This window comes from Cyprinus carpio, chromosome A19 (assembly GCF_018340385.1).
Source record: "Cyprinus carpio isolate SPL01 chromosome A19, ASM1834038v1, whole genome shotgun sequence".
Taxonomy (NCBI): Eukaryota; Metazoa; Chordata; class Actinopteri; order Cypriniformes; family Cyprinidae; genus Cyprinus; species Cyprinus carpio.
The window spans coordinates 2,204,170-2,221,848 of record NC_056590.1 but is presented as its reverse complement, the minus strand read 5'-3'; the positions used below and the strand labels follow the sequence as shown (position 1 = coordinate 2,221,848).

Below are 17,679 nucleotides of genomic sequence, written 5' to 3'. Positions count from 1 at the left end.
AAGAGTAGCTTATTTAAAAGTACTCACGAGTAGTGAGCTGCGGATTCTTCCCCCTTATAATAGTTGTTTTTTATTGGTATTTATGAGTTTGGGTGATGTTATGCATACTGTAATTCACATTATCTTTTGTTGTTTTTCAGAAAGAATGAAGAATATATATCATCCAGCAGTTTTACTTTTGACTGCCGACTCTTTAAAATACATTAAAACAACAGGAAAACTATTAAAGTGATGAAAAGATGAAAGAGTTATTCTTGGTACACTCATCACCATTTAAATCATAATGTCTGAAAAAAAAAATGTACTGTAAAATCAGGTGTAAGCCCACTGAGCCAGAGCATGCTATTGTTGCACATATTTTATATTTCATTACATTTTATTTTTATGGTTCTCTTAGTCTATAGGAAACTTTGCAACTACATTCCAACTAACTCTCATTAGAGTATTATTAGACTTTGGTTAAGGTTGGGGTTGGTAGAATAAGTTGACATACTTGCAAAGTTGCTTATAGACAGTTGAATGTCTGTTGGAGAAACATCAAAATAAAGTGTGAGTAGATATTAAGCAGACAGTCTACTAATACTCAGAAGACTGCTAGTGGAAATGGAGTCGCAAAGTTACTTGTAATAAACAAAGTCTAAAGGGAGGCATAAAAAAAATCATTTCCTGGAGGTCTTGTGGATTCTTTGTTATTATCACCTTTAGCACCTTTAGACTACAATCCAAGACCAAGATCCAGACCAAGAGTGTACATTTGGAGACCCAGACCCAGATTAATACTGTTCCCATCTAATTTGAATAACTAGAGTTACTGGGTAACAATATAGAAGTTTGATTCAGAGCTGTTCATGCGCACAGAATCAACAGTTATTTGTGTCTATGTCAACCCTCAAAACACCAGAATGACTCCATGGGATGACATCAGAATAGTGACTTGCTATATTATTCAGTTCTCAGTGTATAGAACTGTGAACAAAGGAAGCACATTATAAACACATGATAATAAAATGACATATAAAAGATACAAAAATCTAACACTATTTGCTTCCACTAGTCACAATGGTCATGTCGGAGAAAATTGCTATCTTGCAGTTACAACAGGATGTGAACATTTATAGTGTTCGCAAACTCAAAATTGAAATGTTAGACAAGACTTGTATGCACCACAAGAGTGCTTTTTATGGACTTAAAGGGTCTCAGGTGACCACAAGATAAAGACTCCAACTCTGGTACTCAGTACTATATTCATATAATTTGAATATGCTAATAATTGATATGAAACTCTAAGTTACCCCTACTGTAAAGATCTGTTTCCTAACCAAACCCAATGCGATAATATTGCAGAGACAAGTCATTTGTCTGACCACACCAAACATGAGATGTCTACGAAAACTCACAACCAATCAAAAGTGTGGAGGCAGAGCCTCTCTCTGAACATGCACTGCACTTTCAATGAAATGGATAATTATATAATAAACCATTTTACCATTATCAAAAATACTGATCAAATCTTTGTCATAGAATACTTGTTTTATTTTTTTAATTTTTTTATTTGCAATATTTAAAATATGCAGGTAAAATATGCATTGTCACTCTCAGTATGGCTGTAAGGTAATGGAAACTGATACTCACAATAAACCCTTTTAACATTAAATAATAATAATAAAAAAAATATCTCTGTATTTTTATATAAATATGGTACAGTATTATTCTATTTAAATCACTGCAATAAACAAGGTTAAAAGTAATCTAAAAGTAATCAAAAAGTAGTCTGATTATATTACCTAAATTTGTAAAGTAATGAATTACGTTACTAACTACAATTTTTGCCTTATAATTTGGAATCAGAAACAGACAACAATTCATAGGAATCTACCCAGAACAGGTAATTTCTATGTAAGTGGAGTTTAGCCAAGAGATATGGAATGATTCACGTCAGATTTATTTGCTATGGTCAGGCCACAGTGTAAGTCCAAGCTGTGGTGCTTTACAGATGTGTTTGTGTTGAATGTGAGACATTCGCGAGTCATCGAGGGCTCTTCTGAGAAAGGATGTCTTCTGTAGCACCATGTGGTGTGTGTGTGTGTGTGTGTGTGTGTGTGTTGGCTGGACAGAAGGGCCTGATGCTATGGTAGAGAAGAGGGGGAGGCTGGAGGAAAAGAAGAGAAGAAAAGCAGCGGCCTAACGGCTTTCTCTCAATACAACTGAAGGAAACTGTGTAAAAGCGAGCTGATGGAGAGGAGCAAAGGCAATACCACTGCAGGTGTGCAGAAACATACATGTGTGCTGTTTATTTACGGTACAACCGGATATAAAGACCCAAGCCACAACTTGTTTCTTGGCTGTCTTGTGTGTCTTTGGCTGCTTAACTGTGCCTGCTTTCACACTCGCTGTCACTCTCTGTTCATCTCCACACCCCCCATTCCTCCTCACGTGTTGTTGTCTTTATCTGTCTATCTCACCCACCGGGAACATGGACACTCGTTGCACGCGCTACTCTCTCTGAATAGGCATGTGACCCACAGCAAAGTCATTCATTTACTTTATTGGGGGAATAAATACTGTTTCCCATGATGCATGTAGAAATAACACAAAATTATTACAAACATCCAAATGCAAAACCACAGCATTTGCCATGTGCATCTTAGATAAGAACTTAAAGTCTTCTTATCTGTGCAAATGTTTTCAGAGAGCTAGTTTCACTTTTACACAAACGTATACTGTATCTGTGTTCAGGGTTCACTCAAACATATAAAACAAAAAACAAAACAAAACAAAACAAAAAAAACATGTAACATAGTGTGTAACTTTTGTTGAGCAATAAAAAAGGAGAAGTTTTTTATAATAAGACCTGGGCCCTTATGCTTTCCCTCATGACTATTTTTGGCATTGATCATGATTTTCTTGTCATTTCAGCATAACACACGTGTTGATCTTGACTGTCTCATGAGAAAATCTATACTACGCTCAAAATTTCTCTGGTCATGCACAAATCATTTAACTGACCTCTGTCACACATCATTCTGTTGGAGTGCAGATGTTTAAGGGTAACACTTTAGTGAAGGGACCAGTTTCACTACTAACTAGTTGCTTATTAGCATGACATATTGACTGTTTATTAGTACTTACAAAGCACACATTCTGCATGACCATATTCTGCATTTCTAATCCTAACCAATACCTAAATTTAACAACTAATTTACTAACTATTAATAAGCAGCAAACTAAGAGATTATTGAGGCAGAATCAGTTAATGGTTTCTTAATAGTGAGAATTGGAGCTTAAAATAAAGTGTGACCTCTTTGAGTTGCGCTGGCTCTCACTGAAACTTATCACATCTTCGAGGTCACATTATACTGTCTACAACAATAAAGTTGCAGCATCCTTTTTAAAAGTCAGAAACTGAAGTGCTCAATGGCTGACAAACATAGAGATATTCTAGCGCGAGTGAGCTCATATTAAAGGAAAAAATGAATTTGTTCATCAGTGGCTTTTATAAGCTCCAGAAAGAGGAGCAAATCTAGAGAAAACAGCTTTTGCATCAAGATTTTGAGAAAACAAGTGTTGAGATCCCAATTTTAGACAGAAAGAAAATAATACTGCATTATTTTATTTGAGGCAAAATGTGTATAGTATATGTTTGTATGTATGTGTGTGTATATATATAAATATATACAGTATATATACACACACATATATTTTATTGGTCATTACTTCTAAGGTGAAATAGTGCAGACAATGGACAAAGATGACAATTTCCAGTGTGAGTTCAACATTACCTGTATTCATGCATGCTATCACGACGCATGCACATGATGACACTATTTTCACAATTTTGCGATTTTGTTGTTTACGTAGAGATGATAACGGGATCGTTTTCAAAAACATGCAGTCTGAAACCCATTTTCAAAAGTTTGCATTCTCAAGCCCCCATAAGTGAGCGGCCAAAATGCATAAAAACGCCATTGTGAAAACAGCCCCTAAGACAACCAAGAAAATGACGAGAGCAACTTTTAACATAAGAATGAATGTAAGTGTTTTTATAAAATCATGAACTTCACACTTCTGCTTTAAAATCCTGCTTTACAACCATTGAAAAAGTCTCACCATAACATATGCTTTTTTGTTAATGAAAACAATTAAATGACAAGTTGAAAAGATTTTTTTTTGCGATAAACGTTATGCCACATTAATTTACTGTTTGCTGCTAAAACCTCCAAATGACAGTAATGTAGCACTCTACAGCAGTATGAAAATGTCCATTGTGTAATGTTTCATGAAAGGGTTTTGCAACTGAACTCTCTCTGAGCAGAGTCCAGCGTTCCCTTCATTGAGCGTTGTGTCATAACCAGCGTCTGACCTACATGAACACTGAATGCCAGATGTAGATCCAGGACAAGAGCCGGTCTTGCCCAGCGCTTAGCACACACACACACACACACACACACACACACACACACACACACACACACACACACACACACACACACACACACACACACACACACAAACACAGCATGAGCCAGAGTAGAGAGAAAGGAGGAAAAAAGAAAGAGCAAACAAATCATGGGGTGGGGAAACCACATTCCTTGAGTGCTATGAATAGCTAATGGGGGAGAAACGAGAACCTGCTCTGAGGCGAGGAGACACGTCTAGTGCACTTAGAAGAAATGCATGGAGGAGACCATCGGCAAAACTCAGAAAAGCAGCTTTAAATATAAATTTCCCAGTGTTGCCTGGGCCTTGAACCTTTTTTAATTTCTGTAAAGGACATTATATAGTTCTTTAGTAAACAGTCTATGTTCTTTATGTGGTGTGTCTTCTAAAATAAATTCCCTCTCTTTTTTTCTTTTTTCTTGCAGACCAACTAATCCAGATATTTTGAACTGATTTTGGCCTTAAATTCATCTTTGTTTCAACAAACCTCCACTAACTTTGTTTTCAAACCTTTATTTAATTAATGGAGGTGTTGATGTAATTTCATTCAACTGAGCGGTCACTGAAAACTGGCTCACTTACAGATTATATCGTGTTTCAAATCATTTCACATTAATTTAGATTCTGAACAAAAGTGACGCGTGAGCGGTTGAGTTGTTTACTTTGTAATTAGTCCATTCATTTTCACAAGTTTGGGCCATTATAGTCAAATTAAAGACCTGTTGAGAACACCATAGGTGGACATTACCACATTGACAATACAATCAGCTCGTAGACATAGACATTGGCTTTTCGCCTGTGTTTTGCAAACACCTCATGAGAACTCAGAAACCAAAACACATCTAAAGAACCGATAATAATGAGCATTTTTAATCTCAGGCAGAAACAAAAGGTCAGATAAAAGTTCTTTAATTTTGGTGGAAGATTGTGAAAACCAAAATCTCTTTAATTTTGGAATGAAAGTGGAAAGTTGAAATTGCTCTGATGAATCGTTCTCAACATTAATAATAAAATAACAGAATAAAGAAAGCAAATATGGTCAGTTGTGATCTCACGTTAACTTTAAGACTATAATCTGAATGTATGTGCATCGCCCTACACATGGGCAACCACAACATCTGTGAGCATTTTCAAACCCAACCGAACTTAACCAAAGTCAACCAAACTTAGATTGCATGGGTTGTCGTTGTACATGAGCGTTTGTTGTTATACAAATCACCCTGTAGAATGGGTGGTTATGTGATATTAAAGCGGCGGGTAGTGTGTTAATTTGTTATTGTGGTTGGAATTGCTCTCAGATGAGTGTTTTCATGAGTTCAGTAAGCTTTAAGGTATTTGTTATTAAAGAGATAGTTCACCCAAAAAAGCTGAGGGTTGTGTGTTAATTTGTTTTTTTATCTTTATGTCACTCCACCCACAACATTTTTCAGCAGTACACACACACACACACACACACACACACACACAAGAGTATCATAAAAAAGCATGATTAAAAGTATGACGTGCAATATGCCACATAATGTCTTAAAGGATTAGTTCACTTCCAGAATTTCAGTTTCCTGATCATTTACTCACCCCCATGTCATCCAAGATGTTCATGTCTTTCTTTCTTCAGTTGCAAAGAAATTAAGGTTTTTGAGGAAAACGTTCGAGGATTTTTGTCGATGTTTTTTACTTCAATGGTGGCCAATGGGCTGAAGGTCCAAATTGCAGTTTTAGTGCAGCTTCAAAGGGTTCTACATGATCCCAGTCGAGGAATAGGGCTCTTATCTAGAGAAACGATCAGTCATTTTCTTAAAAAAATTAAAATGTATATACTTTTTAACCACAAATGCTCATCTTGGAAGTAAACTAATCCTTTAAGCTTTTATTCACAGAAGTAGTTCTCATTCACTAGCTCTCAAAATCTCATTTACACTTCTTCATATTGAACTTGTCGCATTGTTTGGTTTCACTGATGTCAAACCACACATGCCAGATTTTTTTGTGGCAAATTTGAATATCTGTGGCAGAGGGAAGTATTTTCAGAAATGAACAAGTTCAATTTGGGTCTGTCTTCACACAGTGTTGTTGTATGGCTCCAGAAGACCTGTACTCAAACCGTTTGGACGACTTCTGTGGTTTCTATTATTCTTTAATCTCCTTTTGTATTGACATGGAGGTAAGTTAAAAATATTTTCATTTTTGGTTGAACTGTCTAAAGGAACTGCATAAGCATCATTACACAGTAATATAGTGCTCAAGGCATATGGACTACTTTTGTGTGTGTGTGTGTGTGTGTGTGTGTGTGTGTGTGTGTTTTATGTGTATTTTTTTTTTTTTTTTGAATCCAAATGGAAATGAGTAAATAATATTTAATTTTTTGAATAAGCTTCTGGATACTCAAGAGTTTGCAGGCTGCTCTTGGGAAGGTAGACTCATATGGGGGAGTTAGTGACCACCAAATGGAACCAATGAAGCAAAACATGACTTTTACACCATGAGACACAGGCATGCAGGGCGTCACCCCTCCCCCTTGCTTTTCTTTCCCTTGTTCTGTGTCTCTTTCCTTTTCGTTCCTCTAATCACAAACTAACCACATGCGCGTGCACACACGCTTACTGTGGCAAGCTGACAGTGGACTGTGAATCTACTGCACATGCTGAGTCACACACACAACAGCTATAAACATTCACAAAAACATAAACACATGTACACACACGCTCAAGCACACAAGCAGTCTGACACAAACATGGCCTGATCCTCCTGGTTACCTGAAGCAACAGGTGAGAGGCTCCGCCCCCTGAGCTGATAAACAGATGGGGTGTGGAGAGATCTTTGTACACAATGCAGCGTGCACTGGAGTTGTTAACTAGCTGAATAGGAGTAAGTTCAAACTGGCTAGCTCAAACTTTCATCCAATACTTTGGTTGAATATGAGCTAGATCTACAATTCCCATGTTACAACAAAAGACTTTAGCATCAGGATGTTTTAGATAAGATACATTCTTGACATTGTTGTACATGCCAGATATGTTGCTGCTCAGGAAACTACTATAGCTATAAACATGTTTACATACTCTATCTTGCTCAGCAAGGTCCTCTTCAAACTGTTGACTTTAGTTGATCTTTAAGAGAAAACTGGCCATAGTCGAAGAAGGTTTACGCTAATACCTGTAAGGTAATACAAAAGGAAATGTAGACATAAAGAACAAAACACAAGGGTTTGCAAAACTGGTGCTCTGTCTTGAAAAAAAAAAAAACGTTTGCTGCAATGCAGTCTGATGCAAACATCTTTTGATCAATGAAAATGTCATTAACACTTTAGTTTAGGGACCAATTCTCACTATTAACTAGTTGCTTATTAGCATGCATATTACTACCATACTGTATTGACTCTTTATTTTAATCCTTAATTCTTAATCCTCCCCATGCCTACACTCAACAACTACATTACTAACTATTAATAAGCAGCAATGTCAAACTGTCAAACAGGCATGTATTGCTGTACTTTTGGAAATGCGATTTGCCATATTCAAACTTGATTTCAAACTAATTTGGCGTCAAAGCAGATTTAACACATTCCTGTCTATAAATGCAAATTTTGCTGCAATGCAGTCTGACATAAGCATCCCTTGATAAATTAAAATTTCAGACAAGGGAGTATGGTTGTGCTTTCATTAATCCAGTTTGCTGTATTCACACTTGAATCGTTTTCAAAGCAGATCTTATGCATTCATATCTATCAAGTGCTAATTTTGCTACAACACAGTATGACGTAATCATCTTTTGATGATATTTTCAGATTTGCAGTAACAGCTGTGCTTTTGGAAATCCAGTTTGCCATATTCACAGTTGATTACAAACTAAAGTGGATTTTACACGTTCCTATCAATAAAATGCTCCATCAGACCCTTCTCTGGGGTGTAAGTGACCTTAAAAGAAATGTTTCTTCCTTTGAATTGTTACTGAAATGCTGTCCTGTTTTGCAACCCCCCACTTTCAAAAACCCAAATAGCCAAACCTCAGATCACCACAATCCATAAAAAACCCTGATTCATCTTTGTTTCCTTAGCCGCTCTGCTCTCCACATCTATCTCAGTGGGTTTCAGCAAAGATCTGTGTGTGTGCGTGCTAAACACCAATATAAACACACAACCAAACAGCTGTGAAAATATTCATGACACTTTTTTATGAAATGTCAGAGGGAGAGAGGAAAATATAGGCGCTGTTATGGAAATGCTCTGCACACACCACCTGCAAATTGCTATGGATAATTTGCAGCGTTGCCACACTCGTCAGAAGAGGCCGTCCATCGCTGTGACCTTTCTACCAATGCTTTCATTCTCTCGCTCTGCCACACTGAAGGTCAAACAGAGCACTAGTCTCAAATTGAACCTGTTGGTTGTAATTACCTTCCCAATGACATTTTGTTAGTCTTGGCCTGTAATTGTTTGGTAATAACTTTATTAATCATGTTGCTGCTTAGTGACTTGTGACTGAACAGAATGAAATGGCATGAGTGTGAGAAAGAGAGATTATAGGTAAATTTGACCTGTACTTGAAGCTGAGTAATGAGTGAGTACATCAGAAATCCATATTCTAAACCTTGTTTTTGCTTGCCCTAAAATCATTATGGTGAGCCCATGTTAATAATTTATATTAAAGACCTATCAGGATAGATTTTGCAGGTAACTGCATATTTATGGCCTTCATTCGTCATGGATGAATAAAGGAAAAGTGGTAAGGCTACTACTACTGTATATGCTGCTGTCATAATAATGGGAAAGGGAGATTGCCTGTGATAAAATATGAATGAACATCGCTTGTTTTTTTTAAAAATATGTTAGTTTGCATATTTGCATCACATTTCCTGTGGATTGAGAAGTTTCACAAAACAGTTTTTATGTTGGTAACTTCCGATCTATAAACTAATTACTACTTTGGTTTATTTGACTTGACTTGACTGAGCTTACTAGCCAAGTTTTAATAGATATAAGTTTCCACTGTTTTACCTTACAGAATATAAATAGCAATTATCATATCTAATGTTTGCATTGGCAAACTTCATTCTCCACAAGTAACTTGTAGATACTTAGTTACATAGTGTAGCTTTAAACAAGATGTTTTTTTGTTGTTGTTTCCTGAAATGTCAACTGTATGCAGAGTCAACAATAGGATTCTTTAAGTATTTAAGTATGCCATGAGTAAGAGGTGTGACTCCAACTATGTTAGAGATGAAGGGTGAGGTGTTTGGGAAACCTGTTTGGAAATAATCATTTTGCAGTTCCATTTGGTACATACAACACAGTTTACACATTTTCTTTTATTGTGCGTACACTGTTTCTCAGAATATTTTCATGTGAATAAAATGCTGTGCTCTAAATGGGGTCATTTTGGTCCTCTGCAATACTCTGAGGTAAAATATGTCCAGATTTGGAAGAAAGACTAATTTTATCTTGCTATTGCATTAGTTAGGCCATTAGCTCTTGACACATTTTGACACCCCAGGAATTTCAACAGAATTAACACTGCACACCTACACAAAATAAACAACTTTAGCACAAAAAATACATTCTCAGTTTGTCACAGGGAGACTTTATGATGAGGAAAATGTGAGTGGTGGCCCATGAAAAATTCACTGGCCCTGGGTGTTGTAGGTGGCGGCCAAGACATTACTATGCAGTTGCTAGGGTGGTTACTAGGTGATCAGTTACTGGCGCAAGTCAAAAGAGCCCATCTATGATATTCTGGTCCCTAGATATGGCTCCTCTAGATCTAAAATCATAAATATTATGGTTTAGCAAAGTAAAAGCACACCTCTCCTCAACAAGTCATGCAATTTGCGGTATCATTTATATAATTTATATAAAAAAATAGCCTAGTCGTTTGAATCAAAACCCCCAATATCAGCACGAGTAATGGAGATGCTTGCCTTATTAAACATCACTAATTACAAATTTTGTCCTTAAACAGTGGATTATTGGGCTGTTTGTATAGGATATGATGAAAGGTTTCTATGCAAAGCTAAAGTCAGCTGAACACACTGTTCACTCTGTTCAAAGATGAATCAGGCTTAATTTACACACTGACAAAGGAGACAATAGAAGAACAGGAGAGAGAGAGAGAGAGAGAGAGAGAGAGAGATTATACACTTCTGCTCATCACATTCCTTTCTAGAAATGGAGAAATGAGTAAATAGAGGTGTTTCACCCTTCTGCATGACTCTTCACTGATTTGAATCCATTTGTGTGAAAGTGTTTGTAGTGAGTGAATATTCAACACACCTACATTTCATCTTACATCTGAGCTTCTTTAAATACCCACCTTTTGTCTAGATCAGTGCTTCCCAAACCTGTCCTGGAGGACCCCCTGCCCTGCACATTTTGTAATCAGACACACCCAATTTAGTTCTTGTAGTCTCTACTAATGAGCTGATGAGTGGAATCAGGTGTGTTAGATAAGGGAGACATACAAAAAGTGCAGGGCATGGGGACCTCCAGGACAGCTTTGGGCAGCACTGGTCTAGATGGTATGCTTTTTGAACAATATTTAAGGAGCTTCAACTCATCCAACAAGTAATAAAAATCATGAGAATCAGTGTAAGAGCATATAAATGTGTGAAGATATATGTAGTACTGGATGATCGAGCAGTACGGCAGTGCACTTGCTTCACACCAGCAGGTGGTTTTCTTTCTTCTCGCAGTCTGTCTCTCTTTTTAAATTGGTAAATATGTAATTTAAATAAGATCTAAAGATGCTTTAGATAAGGACACCATACAGATGAAAAATTAAAGTGGTCAAACTACAAAAAAAAAACAAAAACAAAAAATACCTGTCTGAAATAAGTGTAAATTGATCCTTTGTCTTCAGTAAAGTCGAGTAGCTTTTAAAATCGTAAATCTATGTAACACATAATTCAATATGTCATAATGCTTCGGCACAGACTTTTAGTATCTTCAAATTTGTAAAGGTAAACAGGCCACAGGTGAAAAGAGAGATGAAATTACGGCTAAGAAATTAAAAGAGGTAAAAAAAAAAAAAAAAAAAAAAAAAAAAAACCTGGTTTTATTTTAAGGCCATGATTTTCAAGCTCCTTTAAGGAATCAAATATCATTTTTAACTAAAAAGTAGCACTCTTGAGTTGTGTTTTAGCTGATAAGTGATTTCTGAGTTTCTTTGCCAGCGCACATATAACAGAAGGACATGTGAGTAAATGGCGAGTGACGTCTGTGATTAAATCAACAGCCAATTACAGCAGAGGAGAGGCGGGGCTTGGGTTGCTCCGCCCCTCTCGCGGGTCGTCTTTATGTGTGTGTACTTCCAGTGCTGACCCAGAAAGCGCTCAGCAGCAGCAGCACCCTGTTCAGACTACAGTACAGTCGCTGGAGATACCTGCGCTGCTTTACGGAGACCGACAACACGAAACAGCATCTCTACAACCACAGGATTCATTTGACGGTATGTGTGTTTTATATAGAGTTCAATGTGGTAACGAGAAGGCTGGATCTTTTGTTCAGTTGTAAATGTTATATCTGAAATCAACATTTATTTCTTATTTAAATATCTACTGTTGGACATTAGGTTGGATAGGTTAAGTGTTCTGGTGTCAAGTCTTCTTACAACTCAAAAATATGTTGCTCTAGTGTGGTATGTCTTTTGTTCTACTTAGAAAACAGAATAATGCAGTATGACAATATAGCGCTACTTAACAGTCAGTATTTAAATGTTCTTTATGTTTGCATCTGTATGCACTTTATATGTGCATTATTGCTATGCTCAAACTGAGCATGAACGCTCGTGAGTCTAGGAGACACTTCAACTTTTCTTGAAATAGCTTACACAGTAAATCCAGTAGCAAACGTGCTGATGTTTGACGAACGGTTCCCTGTGGTCTGACAGAAACTGTCAAAGTCTGAACCCTATATTTCATTTATAGACAGATTTCAGAAATTCTTTGTTTAATGTAGACAGGCGGAGAGGTGAGGCTCCTATAGACCCCAGACGACATTGTCCTCTCATCTCTTATCTCTACCTCAAATGATGACATACATGAGACAAAATGAGTAATTCTTAAACATATGTTCTGACTCAATCCTGAGGCTATTGATGTTAAAGAGACAATAACACTGGACAGGACATTTACTGCCAGTGAATAGGACTGGTTTTGAGAACAAAAAAGGAAAATAATCTGCATGTTATCAACTGTATGAATTAGGAAGATGAATTCTTTATATATATATATGCTTTATCTTCAGTTCTTAACCAGTTTATGCATGCCTTCAGATTAATACTTGATTTTAATGTCATTGCACTTTACAATCTAGTTTAATATAATATACATTTTCTAAACTCTAAACACTGCCCTTTCATTTGAATAAATCCAATAATTCATGCCTTTTGTCATTATATCTTGCTGAGTCTGGCAGTAGGTTGGCTTTGTTTGCTGAGCACTTTGTCCACCTCCCTGCCTGTTATTGTTTTGATCTTCCTGGCGTCTCCTTGATGCTCCTTAGTGCAATATTTACACTGCAATATTAAAGGGCTCAAATCATCATGTATCTGCTTTAAGTTTGCAACCACAATGGGTTGTTGTTGATCTTGCTATATATACATATATAATGCAAAATAAATAAATAAATAAAATAAAACAAAATAAGACACATTTTCTTAATCATTATATCTTATTTAATATACAGTGGGTAAAGAAAAGAATCAGCCCCTTTGCAATAATCACATTTTGTTTTATTGCAGCCTGAAATGAAGACGGAGAGTTTTTGTTTTATGCATCTGTATTTACTCAGAGCAACTTATAACATCCAAGTGAATGATATACAGATTTACTGAGTTGGAAAAAGGATCACCCTCTGTGTCAGTATTTTGTTTTATGTAGACAGGAGGAGAGGTGAGGCTCCTATAGACCCCAGATGACATTGTCCTTTCATCTCTTATCTCTGTTGTTGAACCACCTTTTACTTTAATTACCGCCTTTAGTCTGTTGGAATTTGTCTTTACTAACTCTGCACATCTAGACTTTGCAATAGTTGCCCACTCTTCTTTGCAGAACTGCTCAAGTTCAGTTAATTTTTTTTATTTTTCCGACATATCTGTGTTACAGTTACAGTTATAAGTGAGTGACATGACATACAGCCAAGTATGGTAACCCAGAATTCGTGCTCTGCATTTAACCCATCCAAAGTGCACACACACAGCAGTGAACACACACACACCGTGAACACACACCCGGAGCAGTGGGCAGCCATCTATGCTGCGGCGCCCGGGGAGCAGTTAGGGGTTCGGTGCCTTGCTCAAGGGCACCTCAGTCATGGTATTGCCGGCCCGAGACTCGAACCCACAATCTTAGGGTTAGGAGTCAAACTCTCTAACCATTAGGCCACGACTTCTTTATAAGTTGCACTGAGTAAATATAGCTGGATAAAACAAAAACTGTGATAGTCTTTATTTCAGGCTGTAAAAAAAGAAAGAAAGAAAAAAAAAAAAAATATATATATATATATATATATATATATATATATCATATATGTGTGTGTGTGTGTGTGTGTGTGAACAAGATATTTGCTTACTTGTAAATAATTTTTATTTAAGATTTAATTTGTGAAAATTCTTAGTATTCTGATGTAATTTTGCTTCTCAAGTAAATTTCTCTCATTTTAAGGATGTGTAAGTATTTTTACTGGAAAACAAGACAATTGCAACTGATTATTAAGCATGTAAGACTGATCAATAAAGAGCAAATGGATTAGCCAGACATCCTAATATTGGTATAATGTTTACTACTGATGGTTTTCAAGAAACTGAAAGTGTTTGTCGGCTTATACTGAGAACCTGCTTGAATATTTGCTCCTGATTGCTGACATTCTTCTCATATCTCTGCAGTTGAGAAGACATGGCTGAACACATGATGATGCCTATGACCCATGGCTCTGCTGGAGGAGGCCTGCATGGGTATCGCATGGGAATTAATGGCCCTTCTCCGCACGGACACCAGCCTGGTCTGCGGACCCTTCCCAACGGGCAGCTTGTGCACTACGGCAGGGGGCCCCAGAGCTCCATGGAGGCGCCCATGAGGCAGAGGAACGTGATGAACGGCGTCATGAACGGTCAGGTCAGTGGCCAGATGAGCGGCGGACACCCCCACCAAATGCAGCAACCAAGTATGATGTACGGAGGTCCAAATCAGCAACCGCAGGGTCACCCTCAAACCCAGCACCATCATATGCACCCCCAGAGCCAGCACCCACAGCAGTATATGGGTGGAGGTGGCCTTACAGCATCTCAGCAACTTATGGCGAGCATGCATCTTCAGAAACTCAATACTCAGTACCACGGACACCCTCACGGGCCTATGAATGGCCACATGGGAAACGTCCAGCACAGGATGGGTCCTGCTCAGTTGGCAGGCATGCAGATGGGGATGGGTGGGCCGGCGTTGGGCCTCAACGTCATGGACATGGACTTGATTGATGAGGAGGTTCTGACGTCCTTGGTGCTGGAGTTCGGGCTGGACCGGGTTCAAGAGTTGCCTGAGCTTTTCCTCGGACAAAACGAGTTCGATTTCATCTCAGACTTTGTGTGCAAGCAGCAACCAAGTACTGTCAGCTGCTGAAGTTCTGGAATCAGAGAAAGACTTGGTTGCCAAGAAGAAGCTGGGGCAAGACAAGAAAAGCTAAAACAACCAGGTTCTCCATGTCTGTGAAGATGTGCTAGTGCACGCTGTCTTTCAGTGAGGGCATATACTTCAAGTTCTGGATGTTCTTCACTCTTTGAAGAAGAATCGGGCGCAAATGTGGCTTTGGCCAGCAGGCGTTGTCTCATCCCATTGGTCACCCTGGATTGATGTGACCAAGTGTCCCAGGGTTGAATGTAACTTCACATGGTGGAAAACGAAGTCTGCTTGGAACTTTGCAGAAACTGCTTTGCCTCCTCAGGGGCAATTAGAATCAACAGCATTTAGAAATGTATTTATGTATAACACCTACCAAAAAGCAGACATGATCTGTGGTGATAGAGACTTGCCTTTTCTCAAACTAACCCAATGACTTGTGATAAAAAGCTGTTTGAATGAGTGTGTTATGTGGGAATTGAAGGCTGGTACTTCAAATCGGGTTGTTTTTCCAGTAGCTCTTAATGATATTTGAAATGGAAAGGGGGTGGTGAGGTGGCAGTGGTTGGGCAGTGTTTCCATTCTACTGCTATTCAAAATTTGACTTAAAAAGATGACTGCCTAGTAAAAAAAAATTCCTACGTCTGACTGAATAAGACCCAAAATGATTGTCTTACATTCACTGTAAGATGTGTCTCGATACTTTCAGGAATATTTCTGTCTTGTCTGGGAAATGGTGGAATGTTTTGTAGCCTCCCTTATGAAATGCTGAGCCTGTGCTCCATGCTGATGATGAGTCTGAACTGTAAAACTGCCTTATCGTTTTATACACGGATACTGATAAATATTCACTGTAGACATTCTTACCTTGTTCCACGGAACAAGGAATACACTGCTGTCTTTGTATGATTCAAAGAGGCAACATCAAACTCCAGCTGTTATAGTGTTTGCTCATATGCTCCTTATTGTAGTGAAGAACGTGGACCACAGTCTCCATTAAGCCACATGCTGCATAAAGAATTAAACCTTCTGCTTGTTTCTAAATTAACCTGAATCAATCATTCAACTACTGTTTGAAACAACCACTAACCAACCAACTATAACACACATTTCCTGATTGGTGCATTGAAAGCCAAGCTCACAAACCAGCACGGAAAGTTTCTTCCTTTCTCGCTCCCCAAACACTGCAGGTTTAAACCTGATTACATTTAAATTACACTTACAACCTTCTTGTTAATTGAGGTCAGCACGGTCAGTCATCTAAGATGGCCTGATAATTACAAAATGTACATTTTCATTGGCTTGCTATCGCTCAGGGTGTAGTGAAGAGTTGGGAAGGGCTGAGAACTTCCTGTGTCGTTGTGTTGCTAGTTCTTGTGTTGAGTTCTCTGTGAGGGTTGGGTTGGTATGGAAATAGCACAGCGTACAGTACTAGAAGGTTAATCTGTTCTACCAGAGCCAGGCTCACCTCTACCCGCCCCAGCTGGGGTAATTGCTTCACGTACAGCTTAGAATTGTGAACAATTGCCACCGAATGAAAAAGCACAAATTGATGGGTCACATCCTGTGTTTTACAATTCCATCTTGGCAGATTGTTTACATATTGAATGAAAAACTCAAGTTTCAGACTTTGATTTCGTCAGCCGTATTTCTCGTATCAGTAGAGATTGTAATGTTTTCCCCAATTTGCTTATTCTGTAATTTGTGATACTTGGATAATTATAAATAAGCCACATCTAGAAACAGAAAAATCTAATGATCTGTAGATTTGTAATTGATGATTAGATGATTTTTCACATTCCCAGTGATCCAAATATGTTCATTTTTTGTTGTTGTTTTGTTAAAGGTATGGGATATGTGAAAATGAATGCTACTTGAGTTTGTTAGATGTTTCCATGCATATGCGATTGTATGCTCTCTTTCAAACTGTGTGCTGGCGCCATGCTCCCACAAATGTTTTTTTTTTTTTTTTAAATGTTGTTGATTCTATCGTAAGAAAATGTATTTATTTTCATTGAAAATAAAATATTTATTTAAAGACTTGGTTCATAGAGTGTAATTGCATGTCTAATTTAATTTTGGTAGCGACAATCACAGGACACAACGTTTTTCACAGTAACAACAGGTTAAAGGTGATGCTGTTTAAAAATAAATATAAAAAAGTGATATCAAACCCATCTCTGACAGTATCGAAATGGTTTTCATTTAGTATTATAAATACTGTCAGAACTAAATATTAGATGCAGAATGGAACCGACTCCTGAGACAGTACAAGATGAGCCACTTAGTGAAAAAGTTAAATACTGAAGCACCCAACAGGGTATTGCTTGTTCAATTTACAGAGCACAATGCAACATTATTGCATAAACAATACAGTCTGGCAAGAATCACACCTGCTAGTAAATATGATTCTCAATCCTGAATGCAAATGTAGCCACTGTCAGTTGAATTAGTGCACATTTTTTTCATTTGAAAAAATAAAAAAAATTGATTCTCAGAAAGTAAATCATTAGAACACATCTATAAATATCTGGCATCTTAAGGCAACGCCTCTTATTTAAAGCCAATGGGCCTTATTTATAAAAGGTGCATATGCACAGATTTGATCTTAGAGTGTGTATACACTAAAATCCAGTGTT

At 37.6% G+C, this 17,679-nt stretch overlaps 1 protein-coding gene across 1 annotated transcript; it reads left to right on the top strand.

Moving 5' to 3' along the window:
• Window positions 1-11,720: 11,720 nt before the first annotated feature.
• Window positions 11,721-17,085, top strand: LOC109110277 (cbp/p300-interacting transactivator 3-like). The gene is made up of 2 exons (XM_019123334.2): window positions 11,721-11,877; window positions 14,314-17,085. Exon 2 carries the CDS (start codon window positions 14,324-14,326, stop codon window positions 15,041-15,043), a length of 720 nt encoding a protein of 239 aa, XP_018978879.1. The 5' UTR covers window positions 11,721-11,877; window positions 14,314-14,323; the 3' UTR covers window positions 15,044-17,085.
• The last annotated feature ends 594 nt before the right edge of the window (window positions 17,086-17,679 follow it).